Source organism: Tachypleus tridentatus, chromosome 10, assembly GCF_004210375.1.
Source record: "Tachypleus tridentatus isolate NWPU-2018 chromosome 10, ASM421037v1, whole genome shotgun sequence".
Classification (NCBI taxonomy): Eukaryota; Metazoa; Arthropoda; class Merostomata; order Xiphosura; family Limulidae; genus Tachypleus; species Tachypleus tridentatus.
Genome location: NC_134834.1, coordinates 29,952,309 through 29,970,165, shown reverse-complemented (window position 1 = coordinate 29,970,165; position 17,857 = coordinate 29,952,309). Strand labels below are relative to the sequence as shown.

The following is a 17,857-nucleotide window of genomic DNA, read 5'->3' as shown; positions in this document are numbered from 1 at the left end:
TACACGGTGTGTTTTCAGCGATCTGTCCATCGCATGTAATCGAACACTATGTATGTACAAAACAAAGGTTTGTGAACCTGACGTTGACCGAAGAAGGTCGAAACGTTGTTCACTCCTCTACGTAAAAAATTTTCTCAACCCAAACGAGCCGTTTTTACATATATATTTCTTTACAAGTGGGTTTTCTCGATATCACTGATTAATCGAACACTAGATTTTAGTGTGCCAACTTGCAAGTCTGAGAATTTACCGCTATCCCAAAGAGGGAAGTAAAGACAAAAATATTCACGTATCTCTGTCTTGTTGAACTTCAAGTTTTAAATATTGGTTGGCTGCAATTTTCATAGATATATGTTTTATGGAAGACCAATCAATCCATAATTAGTATCTAAAAAACTTTCAGGACTTCTTTAACTTATTCAGAATGCCGCCGCGTCTTTTCACATGTACCATCAATTATATTTTAGTGGTCCTTTTTTTTTCTTCATAAGCATCATAAGCGGCATGTGTGTTTTAATGGTAAATGAATTATTATACTTTAATTTAATTAATGTATGAATTTTGTGTAAAAGCTAAAAGTGGAAATATTTATTTATTTGTTATTTACTTCTTAACTTGCTTAATAAGAAACGTCCAATTTTTGAAAGTGTTTTTTTTTTTTCATATAGCAAAGCCACAAAGGGCTATCTGCTCAGCCCACCGAGGGGAATCGAACCCCTGATTTTAGCGTTGTAAATCCGGAGACATACCGCTGTACTAGCGGGGGGCAATTTTTGATAGAGAAAGCGCTGGAGGTAGGGGGTATATCTCTCTCTCTTTTTTGAATTACATTTTTCAGTTTTTTGAACTCACGTTTTTTTAAATTAAAATTTACAGCAAAGTATTTATGTAAAGTAATTCTCAAACATTCAAGCTCAATTACTTATTATTCGAACTTTTACTGTGTGCTAGGTTTATGAAATATATGGTAGCTGAAGTGTTAAAAACCATAATACTAAACTAAGCCTAATCCATGATGACGAGAAAACCCACGTGTAGAGAATTATACCAGCCGTTTTTATATATACTATACTAAACCTAGGCTTGTCGTTAGATTAAGCGTAGGTAATATATTATACACAATCGTGTCTGAACTAACTTTTTGAAAACTGCTCTGCATTTTATTATTATGTCATGACATCTCGCCGTCGTAATACTTTATTGTGTACATCAGTTAAGTCGAAATTTGCATGTATGTGTCGCTTTATAAGTTTATAATATTTTAATGATTACGAAATTAGAGATATTACTTTTAGTTCTCTCAAGAGCAGTTTAGAAGGTAAAATTTTACTGAAAAAGTAACCATAATTTATTGTGTAATTTAAATGGAAGTGTAAAGAAAGGATAAATTAGGTCTTGTGATAAAAATAATAACTATCAGTATAATACAAATACTTTTTTCTATAATAATTTGTTTATAATCATTTAGAAACTTTTACAAAAATAAAATTATTGCAATCTCTAAATACATTATCAATATTTTGCCATATGCCAACATCTTTCAGATATGTGATATTGAAGCCATAAGCTTGTTACTATTGTTTGTGCTTTTAATAACATATTTATTCCTAGATTATTAGTCCTTCTTTGGTACAGTGAAAGTCTACAGCAGTTCCCCTTGGTGGACTCTGCAAATAGCCTGATGTGGCTTTGCTACAAGAAAACACACACCCAAATTATTTAATGTACCATTCACTGTTAAAATGATGTATTACATGTATAAATTACTTTTTATTTCATTTTTTAAACATGTTATATTAACACTATGATAATTCTAGAAAGTCTTTGGATTTACAATGCTAAGATCAGTGGTTTGATTCCTCTCGGTGGACACAGCAGATAGCTTGATGTAGTTTTACTATAAGAAACACACACACACACTAGAAAGTGTCAAATATTATAAAAACTGCACATAATTTAGCATGCTTAGCTATGACCACTATGAGGTGCATTTAATTTTCAAATAGAATTGCTTCAGAAGCAAAAGCATGTTTCTGCTAAATTAAACAAAACACTAAAAATCTCAAATCCAGCTTTTGTCATTCCAATATTTATCAAGTTTTCCCTTAAACTTTGTTAAGTTAACTGCATCTATCATATCTGAAGGAAATCTGTTTCAAAAGCTAACCACCATGTTAGAAAAATAAAGGTGTCTTTTCAAAAAATTATTCCTCTCCTGCCAAAATTTACCATTTTCACCATTTAATATGAAAAAAAATGACATATCAAAACTATCAGTTCCTTTAAAAAATCTAAAACATTTCAATCGGAGCTCTTCTGACTCTTCTTTTTCCAAGAGAAAATAAATTTAGAGATCCTGTCTCTGATTACCAATCTTTCTTTATATCATCCTATTAGCCCTCATTTAGACCCTTTCAAACATTTTAATGTCCTTTCTAAGATGAGGTTCTTAAAACTGAAAACAGTACTTCAAATGTGGCCTAACTGGTGACCTATACAATGACATAACTCCTTTAGACTTGTGTACAATATATCCAGATACAACTTAAAGTCATATTTGCCCTCCCACAAACAAAATCACAATATTTGGATAGTGTAAGAAACAGATGAACCAGAACACCAAGATAATTTTCTTCCATTACACTGTTAAGGTTATTTCTATCAAAATTATACTCAATTCAAATTGTGACATCCCACATGATATCCTTTGTATCTGTTATAATTGAAATTAACAGCCATTTATTTGTTTAACTAATCATATAATCTGAATTTTTTTTGTAAAGTAGCAGCATTCTCCTCACAGCCAGCAACACTCAGAACTATAATGTTATCAGCAAATTTAAATAATCTGTTGATCTTTCCTTCATCTCTGCCATTGATGTCAATCAAACAGAGCAAAAGGCCTGCCACAAAGCCCTGACGTGCTCCACTTGTGACAATAATCAAGTTTATTTAAACTAGGTTTATAATATTTGTTTGTTTGGAAATTTCGCACAAAGCTACTCGAGGGCTATCTGTGCTAGTCGTCCCTAATTTAGCAGTGTAAGACTAGAGGGAAGGCAGCTAGTCATCACCACCCACCGCCAACTCTTGGGCTACTCTTTACCAACGAATAGTGGGATTGACCGTCACAGTATACACCCCCACGGCTGGGAGGGCGAGCATGTTTAGTGCGACGCGGGCGCGAACCCGCGACCCTCGGATTACGAGTCGCACGCCTTACGCGTTCGGCCATGCCGGGCCTAGGTTTATAATAATGTATCTCGGAATAAAAGTGGTAACACCTATACCAGCTGTTCTGAGATACATTTTTATTTCCAGTGGGTTTCTAATCATTAAGTATATTTATAATAATCCCTTTGCTCTCTTCCTTTTATCTGATTTCCTCTTCAATGAGATAGTTTTTTTATTAAGCCATTTAAGTGGCACCTTGTCAGATGCACTGAGTCCACACCTGTACCCTCACCTACATAAGTAACCTTTTCAAATAATATTCAAATATGAGTGAGGAAAATGTTTCCCCAAGTGAAATTATGTTGACTATTCAACAAAATTTTAAACCTTGTTAAATGACTTTGCAAAGCATGTATTATAAGACTATTAAAACCTTTTTCCCACTATTGATGTAAGGTCTGTAATGTAAATAAAGGCAAAGGTTCTTAGTTTAAGCATGAATTTTGTTGTCTTATCAGTGTTAGAAAAGGTTTGAAATAAATTCTTCAAAACATCCATTAAGAAAATTGACAGAAATTTACCTTTTCTTCAAGGTTACCATTTAACATGATCCTGAATCAATAACATTATTGAGTTGTGGTTCTTGTGCTTGAAGTTATATTTAAGTTTATATATTTGCTTAAGAAATAATCTTATCAGGCATGTACATTACAGATGAGGATATTCAAGTTGGCAGAAGTGTCCATAGTCCATATTATTGAAACATGCATCAACACAAAATTTCATTATGGGACAGTAATATATTTATCTCACATAAAGTATATTTATATATAACTATAAGATTATTCTTTACATTGAATTATTTTTCTGAACTACATATTTTATTTTTAAAAAATACTAATAAATGGTTTTATTCGGCCTTGGACCTTAACAGGTTTAGCTCAGGTTTTAAAGTTATACGAACCTGTAAATATTAGCATTATGCTGCATCATAGATTGATATTTGTCATTAACTTGTGAGTGATGGTTACTAAGTTGTATCCAAATGCCTTTTATTTTGATAATGAACTTAGTTTTTTTTTAAATGGTATGTATAAATATGATTTAGATGTATGAGTAATATTTAAAAATCTTTTAATGATGATTAGTTAATATTAATTAATATTTTTGTGTTCTCAAAAAGAACTGATTTTTTTTTTATTTGCTTGCAGGGGTTTTTCCAGGGCTGCTGTTTGTTTTTGCCAGACATGATTTGCATTCATTGACAAGAAGAAAACTGTAATGATTACATAATTTAAGAACAATGTTGAATCAGGAATTAGGAAAAAACATCTTTTATCTTAATGTTTTGAGGAGAGGGTATGTAAGCCTCTCCAAAACTAAAAGGTTTTTAGCCCAGTGGAATTCTTCAAGCTTGAACAAACCATTTAATATAAAAGATTGTGAATGCATAAAAACAAAGTGCATGTTCTTCAGCCAGATATTTCGTTTTCAGCTACATTCATTTTCCTCTGCTGCTTCATGCATTGGAGATTATGAAAACAGAAATGTTTCTACAATACTGAGACAAGTACCCAATACTCATAAAGTGAGTTTAGTTAACAGTTTTATAAATTGTATGTCTTGTAGGACTTATTTTTCTTCTATTAGGCATAACAGTCAGGAGTCAATAGCAGAGAACGTAAGTGAAGTGAATGGTTTTTGTAACTTAAGTCAAAATGATCCTGAAATAACAAAGAAGATTCAGCTAATTTTGATGGAGTGTGAAGTTGCTAGACAAACTGGCTTCAAAGCTCCTTCAGTTTTAAGAGAACAGGATATGAAAGAACTTCTGTCGATGGATTCACGTAGTGCAAGAAGAAAGTATTTTACTTTTTTGTTCAAAAAAGAGGCCTTGCGGATTTCAGAAAAAGAAAAAAAAGAACGCAAACGTGCTGAGCGAGCATTAAAAAAGGCCGAAACTTCTGAAAACAATAAAGATTTAGAATATGGTCTTGGAAAAAATACCATGCTTTTATATATTCGGGAAACAACAATAAATAGGTTTTATAACCACAGATTGGCTAATGCTATGATTTATGGGCAAAAATTAGTAGTTGATTTAGACTACAGTAATCATATGACAAAACGTGAGTGCATGGATACTGCTGACCAACTACAGGAATTGTATGCTGTTAATAAATGTGATGATGAACCTTTTGATTTGCATTTTTGCAATGCACATCCTGAAAATCAGACTGTCAAGTTTTTGCATAAAACTATTCCAAATCTAAGAGAATATAATTGTTTTATAACCACAACTCCTCAGAGCTATTTAGATATTTTTCCAAAGGAGAAACTTGTATACCTGACACCACATACAAGAAATCCATTAAAGGAGTATGATCATGAAGCAATATATATAATAGGTCAGTTTAATATTTTTTCTCAATGTAAAATAATATTGTTTTTAGTGCTTGCTTGGCACAGGTTTTTTTAAAAAGTTATTGTTTTGGATTGTTTACAGAAAAAAAGTATTCATTGCACATCAGATTGTGCGAGAGAATAATCTCTGACTTGTGCATTAAAAGTCAAGTTCCATGTCTGTATGTGTGGACTATCAGATACACATTTTCAGTGTTGGAAAATGTTGACTTTGGTGGTTTATTTCAGGTTATTAGTATTTAGAAATGGATCGTGTTTAAAGAAATAGTTAACAGAAATCCAAATATTTCAGTCATACACCTGACTTTAATTTCTTTAAATGTACGTGGTGAAAAAAAGGAGAGAAGTAATTTATAGAATATTTCAATAAATCTTAGAATTAATTACTGTTTTATCTTATTTTTTTGCAGGTGGTATGGTTGATAAAAGTATTCAAAAACCGATATCTCTGGCTAAAGCCAAGAAGGAAGGATTGAAAATGGCCAAATTACCTTTGGATTTGTATCTGTTGTAAGTACTGACAATTATTTTACTAGTTGCTATTGTCTTCTGTATCTATAAATATCTTTTATCTTACCTAAGTAGATATAGGAAGTATAAAAGCCACAAAAATGTGACCCAAACTTTGGATTGGAAACAGTAGTAGTTATATTAACTGCAGCTAAGATACAAATATAACCATAATTTATTATTATTATAGAGACACCACTGTTTAATGAGATACATACAATTAGCAACAACGGCTAACAAAGTTGTCATTTAAAAAAATCCTTACTGCTGTATGCTAACATGATAATATTGCAACTAATTGTCTTGTTATCCTGATATTGAGTAAAAATGTTCACATCTTCATGTTTTGTATAGTATTTCAAGTACTGTTTAGAACATAGTGTTATTTAATAATATTTCAATTACTATTGGGTAAAGCAAGTAATAACATTTGTAAGATTTTACAATAATAGATACTATGAGGCATGATTCTTTTGCAAAGTACAAAGAAAATTTAGCATACCAAAAATGCATCTAAATATATTAAACAAGTGAAATTATCCATTTTGAAGTTTTCCAAGCTGATACTTTAACTGAATGAATTATTTGTTTTTGAATTAACATAAAGAAAAATGATTGATTCAAATTGTATGGTTTATCATGCTTATGTATGTAATGTATTATGATTTAAAATATCCAGAAATTTTAATTTTAATTTAGAAGTTAATTAAATGTTGATATGCATTCAATTTATGATGTTTGCCAACAAGATTGATACACACAATTTCCTTAACACAAATATATTTTAATATACAAAAAGAAACAATTTACAATACATTATTACAAATAATTATTTATATATCAAATTTTAAAACTAACAAAGTATTCAGGCTTCTATCTGGTCTGAAAGTGAATATTTTATTGATGGTCCAGGTCCACAACATCTAAATTAACTTCATATTGATATACAGATACACTTCACTTGATAGGAATGCTAGCTAGCTTTATTTTTGTGTGGCCTAATGTGGTTTACAAACTGACTTTTCAAAAAGGATAGTAAATATCCATTGTCCTCATAGAAATACTAACATCCGAAGTTAATTCTTTGAAGCTGAACAGCTCATAATGTTTGAAATCTATAAACATTCCTGGTCAAATATCTGTAGTTTTCTGATTAATAAGTGTTTATCACAATTATAGCTTCGTAGGCTTATAGTATATTAACTGTAATTGACCAACAATATTCTGTTCTCTCTTGGTGTGTCAATTTATGTAATCTTTAGGCAAAATTCTCCAAATTTCACTTGGCATCAACACGTATATTGTTGATTCTTATACCTGAGAATCTTCTACAAATTTAGAGAACAGTTGGGACTTGCACAATACACATTTAACAATGTTTGGTACATGCATTAAACTGAAACAAACATAGTTATTAAAATAAATGTATAACTGTAAATTCATCATATGTAGGATTTATAATTTAAATAATATAGAAAATTTCTCCCTACACAAGTCACAAAATTATTGCAATTAAATTATTGAATAAAATGATAAAATATTTATGAACATTCAAATTTTATATACTGTATTTGCATATAGGGTAGGAGTTTGTAACATATCATTCAGTCAAGAAGAATGCATAATAATATGTCAACCACACTATATCTGCTATATTGAACACTGATGAGGCCTTTCATCCAATACCAGATTCTTATCAGGCATTATTCATTTCAAATCCTTTAACAAATCAGAATTACAGCAAGAGTTAATAATAGTATATATTATTTATTTTGAACTTCAATTATTTATCTGAATTAACTACATAGAGCACTATTTCTCTCCTAAATATATATGATGAATTATTTCAAAGGAAAGAATAAAATGTTCCAGGTTGGATAAAGATATTATTCTCAGTTATTCATTGTATTAAATGTTTGTAACTTGCTTATGTTTCATAAAAGTTAAATTCTCAAATGAAGGGTGCAGTTGCAGATGTTTGTGGAGTAATTTAATTGAACCAACCCTCTTGAACAAATGTTATAAAAAATGTGTCATCGAGTGTTGAAATAAAACAAGCATATGTATACATATGTGAGTGTGTATATATATATATATATATATATGCCGTAACATATTTTACAGATTTTAGTAGAACTTCAGGCTGTCTTAACATAGCTTTCATGTCCCTTTTGTAAATGTTTCAACCATTCACATGTACATGTATGTTTAGAACATGTGCCACACCTTAAATGGAATTTTTACTATTGTGCAAATTTTATGAATCCAAGAATTATTTTAATGTCAAGGAAAATTATTCAGTGATTTGCATATGATTTTGATAATTATGTAAATATGGACTGTATAATTACTTCATTTGCATTCAACATTTACTAGTGTGTGTTTAAAGTAACTGATGATGCCATATAAACAATTTTCCCAAGAAACTACAGTATATACGTTAATTGAGATATTTTATATTTCAGATGGGGACTTGGAAACAAAAGTCTTGCACTGAATCAGGTCATGCAGATTCTTTTGGAGGTGAAAAGAAGTGGGAATTGGAGCAAAGCCCTCAAGTTTGTTCCAAGACGTAAACTGATGAAACAGACTTCATAAGATTTACCTCATAGAACACAGTTTTATTCACAAATGCATGTTAGTTAATAAAGGCCAAATTGAATATTCAAAATTTTCTCAGTAATTGTTAACTGAATACATTTTATTTTCAAGATAAGTAGAAAGTCAGGACTAGGGCTGTTTAAGAATACTAGTCAGGTGAATGTTGCACATTTTATTAAACTGTTCATTTTGAAAACTATGTTATGTACCTATCACAATTAAACATGCAACTTATAGTAGTATCTAAGAATTACAAAGTCTAATGTATGGAATCAGTATATGGTTATTTAAATTTACATACAAGTTTTAATAAATCTTTGAAAGATTTTCTGGAGAGTTTACAATAATTCAATTTATTCAAACTTAGTACAATGTTGTCACATGTTTGTGTAATCAACTTCCTGGCCAAACTTGGGATCTTTTTACTATAATTTACTCATCTTATTTGAAATGACTGATTATTCAGAGGAGAGGGTTGAACTTAAATGTACGATATTGTTAAAAAGTAATATCACAAATTAATTTTTTTTAGGTAAAACTTCATTGTATTTATAAATATGCACTCGACTCGTAAGTCTAGGGTCATGAGTTCGAATCCCCATCACACCAAACATGCTCACCCTTTCAGCTATAGAGTGTTATTATGTGGTGGCCAATACCCCTTTTTGTTGGTAAAAGACTAGCCCAAGAGTTGGCGATGGGTGGTGATGACTAGCTGCCTTTCCTCTAGTCTTACACTGCTAAATTAGGGATGGCTAGTGCAGATAGCCCTCGTGTAGCTTTGTGCAAAATTCAAAACAAACCAAAAATATTTGAACGAGAATGTCAAAATTATGAAAACTAAGTTACTTTAAAAAATTATTCTTAATATTACAAATTACTATAATTATGCTATTCGGCAGTTCATCTTCAAGTTTTCCAAAGTTACATTCTGTTTCTCCTCTGTGTACTACTTTCTGAATCACACCTGTAACTACTAACAAAAATGATGACTTGCTTATCTGTTGACATGATTATTGCACAAGAAGTTTTAAATTAATTAATCATAGATTTAATGATTAAAACTTCAGTCATTAATTGTAAAGGTAATGTGTCCCAGTGGCAAATAAAATAATCCATAACAGGAATGAAATTTACTCTAAAAAAATTTTTTTTTTCCTACCTCCTTAAAAGGGTTTTGAAAGTATTCTCTGATTTTTTTACTATGCCTAACTTGGTCACAACATTACTTTTTAGTGACAAAAACTAATAGTGTACATTTTGTACCCCTATTTTTCAATTTATCTCTTTTTGTTTGGTTGTTTTCTTCCTTTTCCTGCTTTTCTATGATGCAATACTCTTCTTTAATTTTAAAGACTTCAAAATTATTTTCATACCTTTTAGGGATTTAAACTAAATCATAATTGTTTTTTAGTTGTATTTCTTTTACCCACATGCAGTGAAAAAATTTCCAACATAAAATTTGAAGTGTATGGCTGTTTTGTAGTACATAACTACTTTAAGAAAACAACTTTAGTCATAGAAATATTTATAACATAACCTACACATTTCTGTTATATAAATTTCTGTGACTGTTTTAAAGTTGTTTTCATTTATTGTTTTATAATTTGTAATTCATAAAGTGTTTATTTCCATTCAATAACTCTTGTGTGTGTGAACAGTTTAACTGATTTTGAATTTAATACAAAGGTTGAGTATCCCCCAAAGACCAGTTAATTAACTTTTAATGAATATAGAGCAAACATCAAGGTCTCACTGGCGATGAAATTTGTATTATACTAGTAACAAATTTAGATTTTAAAAATGGACAAAACTCCAAAATTAGCAGATAGAGTGACAGATTGTTTGGTGTGTACATTAGGTGGTTTGTTACAAAAGTCAAGAAAATTGCAGGGCAGGGACTGCACTTTCTGAAGGAATAACAATTTTAGTAAGATATTTGAATTTTAGGGGGTCTACAAGTTTTTTTTTTCATATTGGAATGATTATTTGATTACTGACTACAACTTAAATATGATCATGTTTAACAGCAACAAGTATCCAATTTTGTACCAAAAAAGTAAAAACAAATAACTGTGTATAATTCTGTCATTCTTGATATCCAAATTTAGAAATATTTGAAACAAAAAATTAAGAACAGTTATCTTAGAATCTATCATATTTTTTGCATGTACAGAAAGTATAAAATTACTACTCATATATCTGTGTTAAAATTTTAGAGCCTTTTCAAATTAGCTTCTGTGTGAGCTCATTTGTTTTCTATCCTAGATTTATTTTTTCTGTAACTTCTCCAGAATGTATATACAAACTGAAGGACAATAAAATATGTAAAAAACATGAAAAATATCTATACTTCCAGTGCAGATCTTTATGTAAAAAAATAGATTTATTCATCTCAAATCCAGAAGAAAGTATTAAAAATTCATTTGTAGGTTTAAAGTCCAGTTTTCAATTTTGATAATGAAAATATTTTAAAGTCTTATCATTGCCCTTCCCAGTTCTGGTGTTGTTTGCCATGCCTAACTACGAATTTATGATTAGGTTCAGCTGCAATGAGTGGGTGCGCTACATGCCTATTGGTGGAGGGTTGTTGCATGCATAAATGCAGCTGAACCACATGGAATTAGGTGGGAGTTCAAGTCTTGTGATGTGCAAAAATTTGCAGCCTTGAGAGCATCAATCAAGAACAACACAGGCCTGAAATAATTTTAGAAAAATTAACATTGCTGTACGAAAATAGGGGATAATAAATACATAGTTTGTCTGCAAGCACAAATCTCAAATTTGACCACCATTAAACAGTCCTAAATGAGAGATAAATTGTGTTTAATAAGTTAGTAAATTTTCTAATGCATGTTTAATAATTTTGCACTATGTTTGATAACTAATGCTGTAGCAGAGAAGAAATTTGATCAAATAATATATCTATTAAAACAAAACAAAGATTGGAACCATTACATACAATTTTAGTGAGATTGTACATACAATTTTTAGTAGTAATTAGTGTTAAAGCAAGATGTTTGAAAGTATATTAGTGAGATTGTTTTAAAAAGAAAATTAAGAGTTTATGAGTGGCACGTGGAAAAACTGTGGCTCACTAAATGGCAGTACATGGGTTGAGGAACAACACAAGAATATTCTGTTATAATTCAGTTTTATTACTACATGACATATATTATTTGCAAATACTGATCTAGTGCACCTACATCATTTTTGAATCAGAAATTATAGTGATCTGTTTATATACGAAATAGGTGTTTCACAAGAGTCCACTTCAGTTTAGTTTTCACAAAAATGTTGTTGGCATTTAGAAAGTAAAACAGTATCAATCAAATGACAAAGAAATCATACAATATTCACCTTAATCTTTCAGCAAGCAATTTAACTGCTTTAAATTTTAGGTTTCATTTTAATAAGAAACTGGTGATTGAGTAGTAAATATTCAATAATATAGATTTCTAATTTTAACAATATCAACTTCTCACGAGGAACAATGCACAGAAGACCAAGTGTTTTGTATTAAAACAATGTTATAAAGATACAGCTGTAGAATTTTCCAGTAATATTTTTATTTTATTTCGTCTGTAGTTCACTTTATGCAAGACAATTCATCTAGTTTTTTTTGGTTTTTTTATAAAATACAGGGTTTTCCAGAAATAACTAATTCAAAGTTGATTTTTTTATTTTATAGGTTTGAAGCAGCATTGAAATAAGTAAACATTCAATATTAACAACAAAAAAAAATAGACAAAGAATTTTTACGCTATAATAATGGAAGACATAAGTATATGAGCAGTGTAAGAGATTATTACAATAGATTGCAATGCCACCATAGTTGTTTGTAAAACAATTGAAACAAAGTAATCAGAAACAAAACTGCCACATTTAAATTTATTAATCTTAAAAAAAAAAAAGTCTTAGGGAAGCAAAATTTCACCAAAAAATATTTAGAATAAATTTATTTAGGTAAATGTTGAAAGAGTGTAGAACACTCCATAAAATGATTAAAATGGCGTTCATCATTCTCAATCAACATTTCAAACCTATTCCTAAACACAGATACCATTCATTCTTATTGGACATGTTTATAAATCCTCTCAATATAAAGCATTAAAGAAAAAAACTGCTTGTTTATGAGAAGAGCATTTTAACTTTAGTATAATAACATGATTTTGAAGCACGCTATACAATGTCCAAACTTTCTTCATTAAAACTTAATCCTTGTGCTTCTAGTGTATCTTTGTTCCTTTAGAATGAGTAGGTTCTTTTAAAAACATAATTGTTATAAATATAGGGTTTTTTTTATTTATTATCACTCTATCTCTTGGAAATATAATAAAAATTGTAACTGAAATGTTCATAAAAGAAATAATTTAATAAATTATATGTGTAGTGCTTATTACAATGATAAATTTAATATAAATTGTAACAGTTGTATTATACTGACAAGTTTTTTTTAATATTGAAACCTGAAAATGTATCCTTAGTTGCTGTCTTCTTAAGAAGAAAAGTGCAGTTATAACATGTAATATACTATCTAGTTCTGACAACAAGGTTAAATTGCTTTTATAAAGCAGCATAAAAATTTCATAGCAAACAACAGTTTCTTTATAATATCTACTTACATTTTTATCAAGAAGTTCTAGAAGATACATGCTTTAATGTTTTCATAATTTAATCTGTAATTTATAGTTTAGAATTATGCTTTGCTAGATTATATCTTCCAGAGATGCAAAAGCAACAGGTTCTTGTCAAATCATTTCATCCATGATGTTCACTAAACACTTACAAGACAGCTCAAAACTGTAAAAAAAGCAAGTCTATTTCGAGCTGTTCTCAGAAATGTATGATATTTGACAAGTCTTGTACAGTAATGCTATTTGCCTATTATCAATACTAGCAGGCTTACTACCTATTTATATAACAAAATGGATCAAGAAAAATGGTCTTTTCCTTTTAAGAGAAACAAAAGCATTTAAAAATAAAAGACTCCTATATACAAAGTAAATCCCACATTTTTAAAATTGAGATTAATCTTTCCAAAACAAACAAACCACTTCTATAAATAATGTAAGCCGTATTGGAATAAGAGGCACTGTTTTATATTCACTTGTGTGTGTTTTGGCATCTCTCTTGCAATCTTTGAGATAATGCTTTCAAATTCTTTTAGTAGATTTACAAGCAACACAATAGCATCATTTGAAAAATAAAACTAATTAATAGTTTTATTTTTGCCAAGCACAAAATTTCACAATAGATTATCCATGATGTGGTCCTTGCAGCAATCAAACCACGATTTTTAGTGTCACGGGCCATCTGAGCCACCAGGAGGCCCAGTTTTCTAGGGGTGGTTGCTTTTTTAATTGAGTTGAAAGTAGTGACAGATAATATCTTCAATACCTAAACTTTTACAAGCACTTGAGACTTTCTCTGCTGTAATTCTACATAATACAAATGATGTAAATAATCTAGGACCTAACAAACAGTCACACAGAAAAAACAAGTAACAGCTACAAAAAATGAAATATCTTACATGAGCCCACAAGTAATTTTAAAAATGACGCTTTAAAACAAAACATCAACTTTCATTAACACTACATAGCATTTTATAATAAAGATTCTAACATGAATATTTGCAACAAGTAAACATTATCCACAAAAGTAGTCTACATCAACTGATAAAATATGAAAATTCTTATTACTAAATAACAGTTAAATAGTACAACAGCAACACAACATGTTAGCATCATACATCAATTATAAACAAGTCACTGAAGAGAGACAACAAGAAGTAAACATTATGAAAACTTGTGTAAAAAATATTCAGGAATGACAAGTTGAACTTTCTGAGTTCAAATGTATCTATCCATCACCTGCTTCTCTTAACTGGAAACTCACTGGGGCTTGAACTGTACTTATTTTCAACTAAACTTTATATTTGTCTTTTAGAATGCAGATTTACAATGTTAAACTCAACCAGTCCAGTCTTCTTTCATGATTGTTATTTCTACTGTCCTTTTCATTTCTATTATGTACATGTAAGGCAGTAATCAGCTTGCTTACGAGTTGCTCTTCACTGAGTACAATTCACCCAATGTTTCTTCACACAGTACAAACTTTTATTTTGATCATATTCTATGCTCATAATGAATCTCACCTCATCTTATTAAATGCTAGATTTTTTGTCAGATTCTATTCATTTTGTAATATTTAATTTATATAACCTGAAAATCAAGATGATGTCAAAGTTTATTAAAGAGAATATATTCATTTAGTAATTGCAACACATCTGAAAAACAGAATTAAAAAGCAACATTTCAAAAATGTTTCATTGATACATTTCACGTCAAAACTTCATATAGGGTATTAAGAAAGTTAGAAAACTTAAAACCTAAAATGTTTTTCTTCTACAATAACAACTTTTTCATACTTTCCTGATCAACTATGTTGGGTTTCAGTTGATAATGGGTGTTTTTTTCGATGCAGAAATTCTACCCATGACTATTATATAAAAGGTTTATAGTAACCTGTACAAACACTTGCCATAGGTATAATAATAGGAAACTATTAGGTTGATGAATAATTTGTGAGCGTTTTTAAATAATTTCATTCAAGCATTACATGCAAGACTATACAATACTTCAATGCATGAACACATTACACCCAAAACATTTATTATGATACTTTATTTCATGTAATACCTAGGTATATAGTATGCATTGTTTTAAACGAAATTGTAGGTATATAGTATGCATTGTTTTAAACGAAATTGCAAGAAATTAAATGCGAAAAGCAGATGGTGTCGAAAATGCTCTATTTTGTCCACTTGACATTCCATTTAATGAGCTGAAAATGAAAGCAAAAATTAAAGACATATGAAAATCAAACACACCATCTATTAGAGCAAAAAATTATCTACCAAATGACATGAAATATTTTGCGAAAGCATTTCATTTATGAATATATTTTTTAACATGAAAAAACGCTCACGAATTATTCCTCAACCCAATATTTCTAGTTGCGAGTGTTTGGTTTGCTCCCATTTTATTTTTTAATTTTCTTTGATGACAAAAGAACTACTATTCCTAATCAACTCTACTTAAGAGTGCAACAATTACACAGAAATTGCTAATAAATATCTAATATGATCTTTATACAGATGATGTAGAAGGAGCAGGTGTAAATTACTATTCAATATTTTCATGGTTAGTATGATCAACATAAACTTGCACACACATTCTGTGCTGTGTATTATTATCCCTGTACATAAAGCTCTAAGCTGGAAGCTCTCTTCATTTTAAAACTTTTAACAATAACATCCTCACTGACAACACAGTTCTTCAAATATATAATACTTTTCTGTGTTATCTGATGGATTCTGGACTTCCTCCTTAGTTATATATGAAGAAATAACTGTACTAAGTGTCAACTTCACACCTACAGCAAATTAAATGATTTGTTTTTATGAAGTAATCAACAAACTTTTTATTTTCAATTATGTTTCCACTGGTCATAACTGCAAACTAACCAGTGAGTATATGATATTCCAAAATAAATAATACAACTCTTTCTAAACCTTAAAGACTTTGCAAGTGTATCAATAAATAAATATATTTCTGAGTAAAGAAAAGCATAATTCAGTTACATGTATAAATTCTCTTAATAATTTATGACAAAAATGACTACTTAGAAATACTGATAAACAAAAACACACCTTTTTAAAAAGATTGAATCCCACTGCACTAACACTACCATGACATCAACACTGTTGATGGCTCTTGAGCAAATCTCATCTCATCTGTCTTAACAGCACACATAAAAACATTTAATTTCAAATCTTTTATTTGGATTAACTATTACTGAGCATTTTAAAGTATGTTAACATCTATGAAGTCATTGACCTGTTTCCTATGATATCTTACAATTCCATACACATACTTTTAGGATCATCTTTTGATTTAAAAATAAAAAGACAATTATAACAGAGTTTTTGATCCTCATAAATAAAACAATGTGTGTCTGTGGTTCATTTGTTCATAGTGAAACTGAAGCAACATTTACTCTAAAAGCATCTCCATTACTTCTCACGTGACCATTAGTTTCAATCTGTTGACTGTTGAATGTGGTATCTACTTCATCTGAAACTCTATTATCAACAATACTTTCCAGTGCTCGATAGAGAAAGTAGTAGTCATCCTGAAATATCACATAATTCCTGTTATTACACTTTACTAGATAGTTACTTCATCCTGAAATTTCATTAATTACTGTTATTACACATTAGTAGCTAGTTACCTGATGCTGAAATATCACTATTTCCTGTTATTACACATTAGTAGATAGTTACTTCATGCTGAAATATCACTAATTCCTGTTATTACACATTAGTAGCTAGTTACCTGATGCTGAAATATCACTATTTCCTGTTATTACACATTAGTAGATAGTTACTTCATGCTGAAATATCACTAATTCCTGTTATTACACATTAGTAGATAGTTACTTCACGCTGAAATGTCACTAATTCCTGTTATTACACATTAGTAGATAGTTACTTCACGCTAAAATGTCACTAATTCCTGTTATTACACATTAGTAGATAGTTACTTCACGCTGAAATGTCACTAATTCCTGTTATTACACATTAGTAGATAGTTACTTCATGCTGAAATGTCACTAATTCCTGTTATTACACATTAGTAGATAGTTACTTCACGCTGAAATGTCACTAATTCCTGTTATTACACATTAGTAGATAGTTACTTCATGCTGAAATGTCACTAATTCCTGTTATTACACATTAGTAGATAGCTACTTCATGCTGAAATATCACTAATTCCTGTTATTACACATTAGTAGATAGTTACTTCATGCTGAAATATCACTACTTCCTGTTATTATACTTTAGTAGATGGTTACCTCATTCCGAGATATTTGTCATTGTAATTTTTATGGTTTATTAGAGCAAGTTTTTATGACTCAGTCATCAAATCTAGTTTTTCTGTCAAATCCTTCTTAAATGCTATTAAAGTGATCACTTCAATTTTGAAACTATGCAGTTGGATTTCTCATGCTTGTTTTGATCAATATCAAGTATATGAATGCTCACAGTTCTGAAAATCAACTCACAAGTTATGAAAAACTCATA

The 17,857-nt window shown here is 29.8% G+C and overlaps 2 protein-coding genes across 8 annotated transcripts in view; one reads left to right on the top strand and one right to left on the bottom strand.

The window, feature by feature from the left end:
* The first annotated feature begins 478 nt into the window (after positions 1-478).
* Positions 479-11,053, top strand: rswl (tRNA methyltransferase roswell). 6 transcript variants are annotated; one of them, XM_076460527.1, is made up of 5 exons: positions 479-519; positions 669-794; positions 4,386-5,582; positions 6,009-6,108; positions 8,574-11,053. In XM_076460527.1, the coding sequence occupies exons 3-5, from the start codon at positions 4,478-4,480 to the stop codon at positions 8,704-8,706; spliced, it is 1,338 nt and encodes a 445-aa protein (XP_076316642.1). In that variant the 5' UTR covers positions 479-519; positions 669-794; positions 4,386-4,477; the 3' UTR covers positions 8,707-11,053. The 6 variants fall into 6 exon arrangements, with proteins under 6 accessions (XP_076316642.1, XP_076316641.1, XP_076316647.1 ...); XM_076460526.1 differs by lacking the exon at positions 479-519 and having other exon boundaries at positions 588-794; XM_076460532.1 differs by lacking the exons at positions 479-519; positions 669-794 and adding an exon at positions 951-1,100.
* A 4,550-nt stretch (positions 11,054-15,603) lies between these two features.
* Positions 15,604-17,857, bottom strand: part of LOC143228972 (putative receptor-type tyrosine-protein phosphatase mosPTP-1) — a 116,790-nt gene continuing 114,536 nt past the window's right edge. For both annotated transcript variants that reach the window (XM_076460513.1, XM_076460514.1), the window contains one exon: positions 15,604-16,905. In XM_076460513.1, coding sequence (XP_076316628.1) covers positions 16,744-16,905 — 162 coding nt within the window. In that variant the 3' untranslated portion in view covers positions 15,604-16,743. The remainder of the gene's footprint in view (positions 16,906-17,857) is intronic.

Excerpts from the sequence above, each read along its gene's own strand:
- rswl (XM_076460527.1), top strand. The coding sequence starts at position 4,478 with ATGTTGAATCAGGAATTAGGAAAAAACATCTTTTATCTTAATGTTTTG. Across the intron at positions 5,583-6,008 it reads TGAAGCAATATATATAATAG|GTGGTATGGTTGATAAAAGT; the intron begins GTCAGTTTAATA and ends ATTTTTTTGCAG. Across the intron at positions 6,109-8,573 it reads CCTTTGGATTTGTATCTGTT|ATGGGGACTTGGAAACAAAA; the intron begins GTAAGTACTGAC and ends TTTATATTTCAG.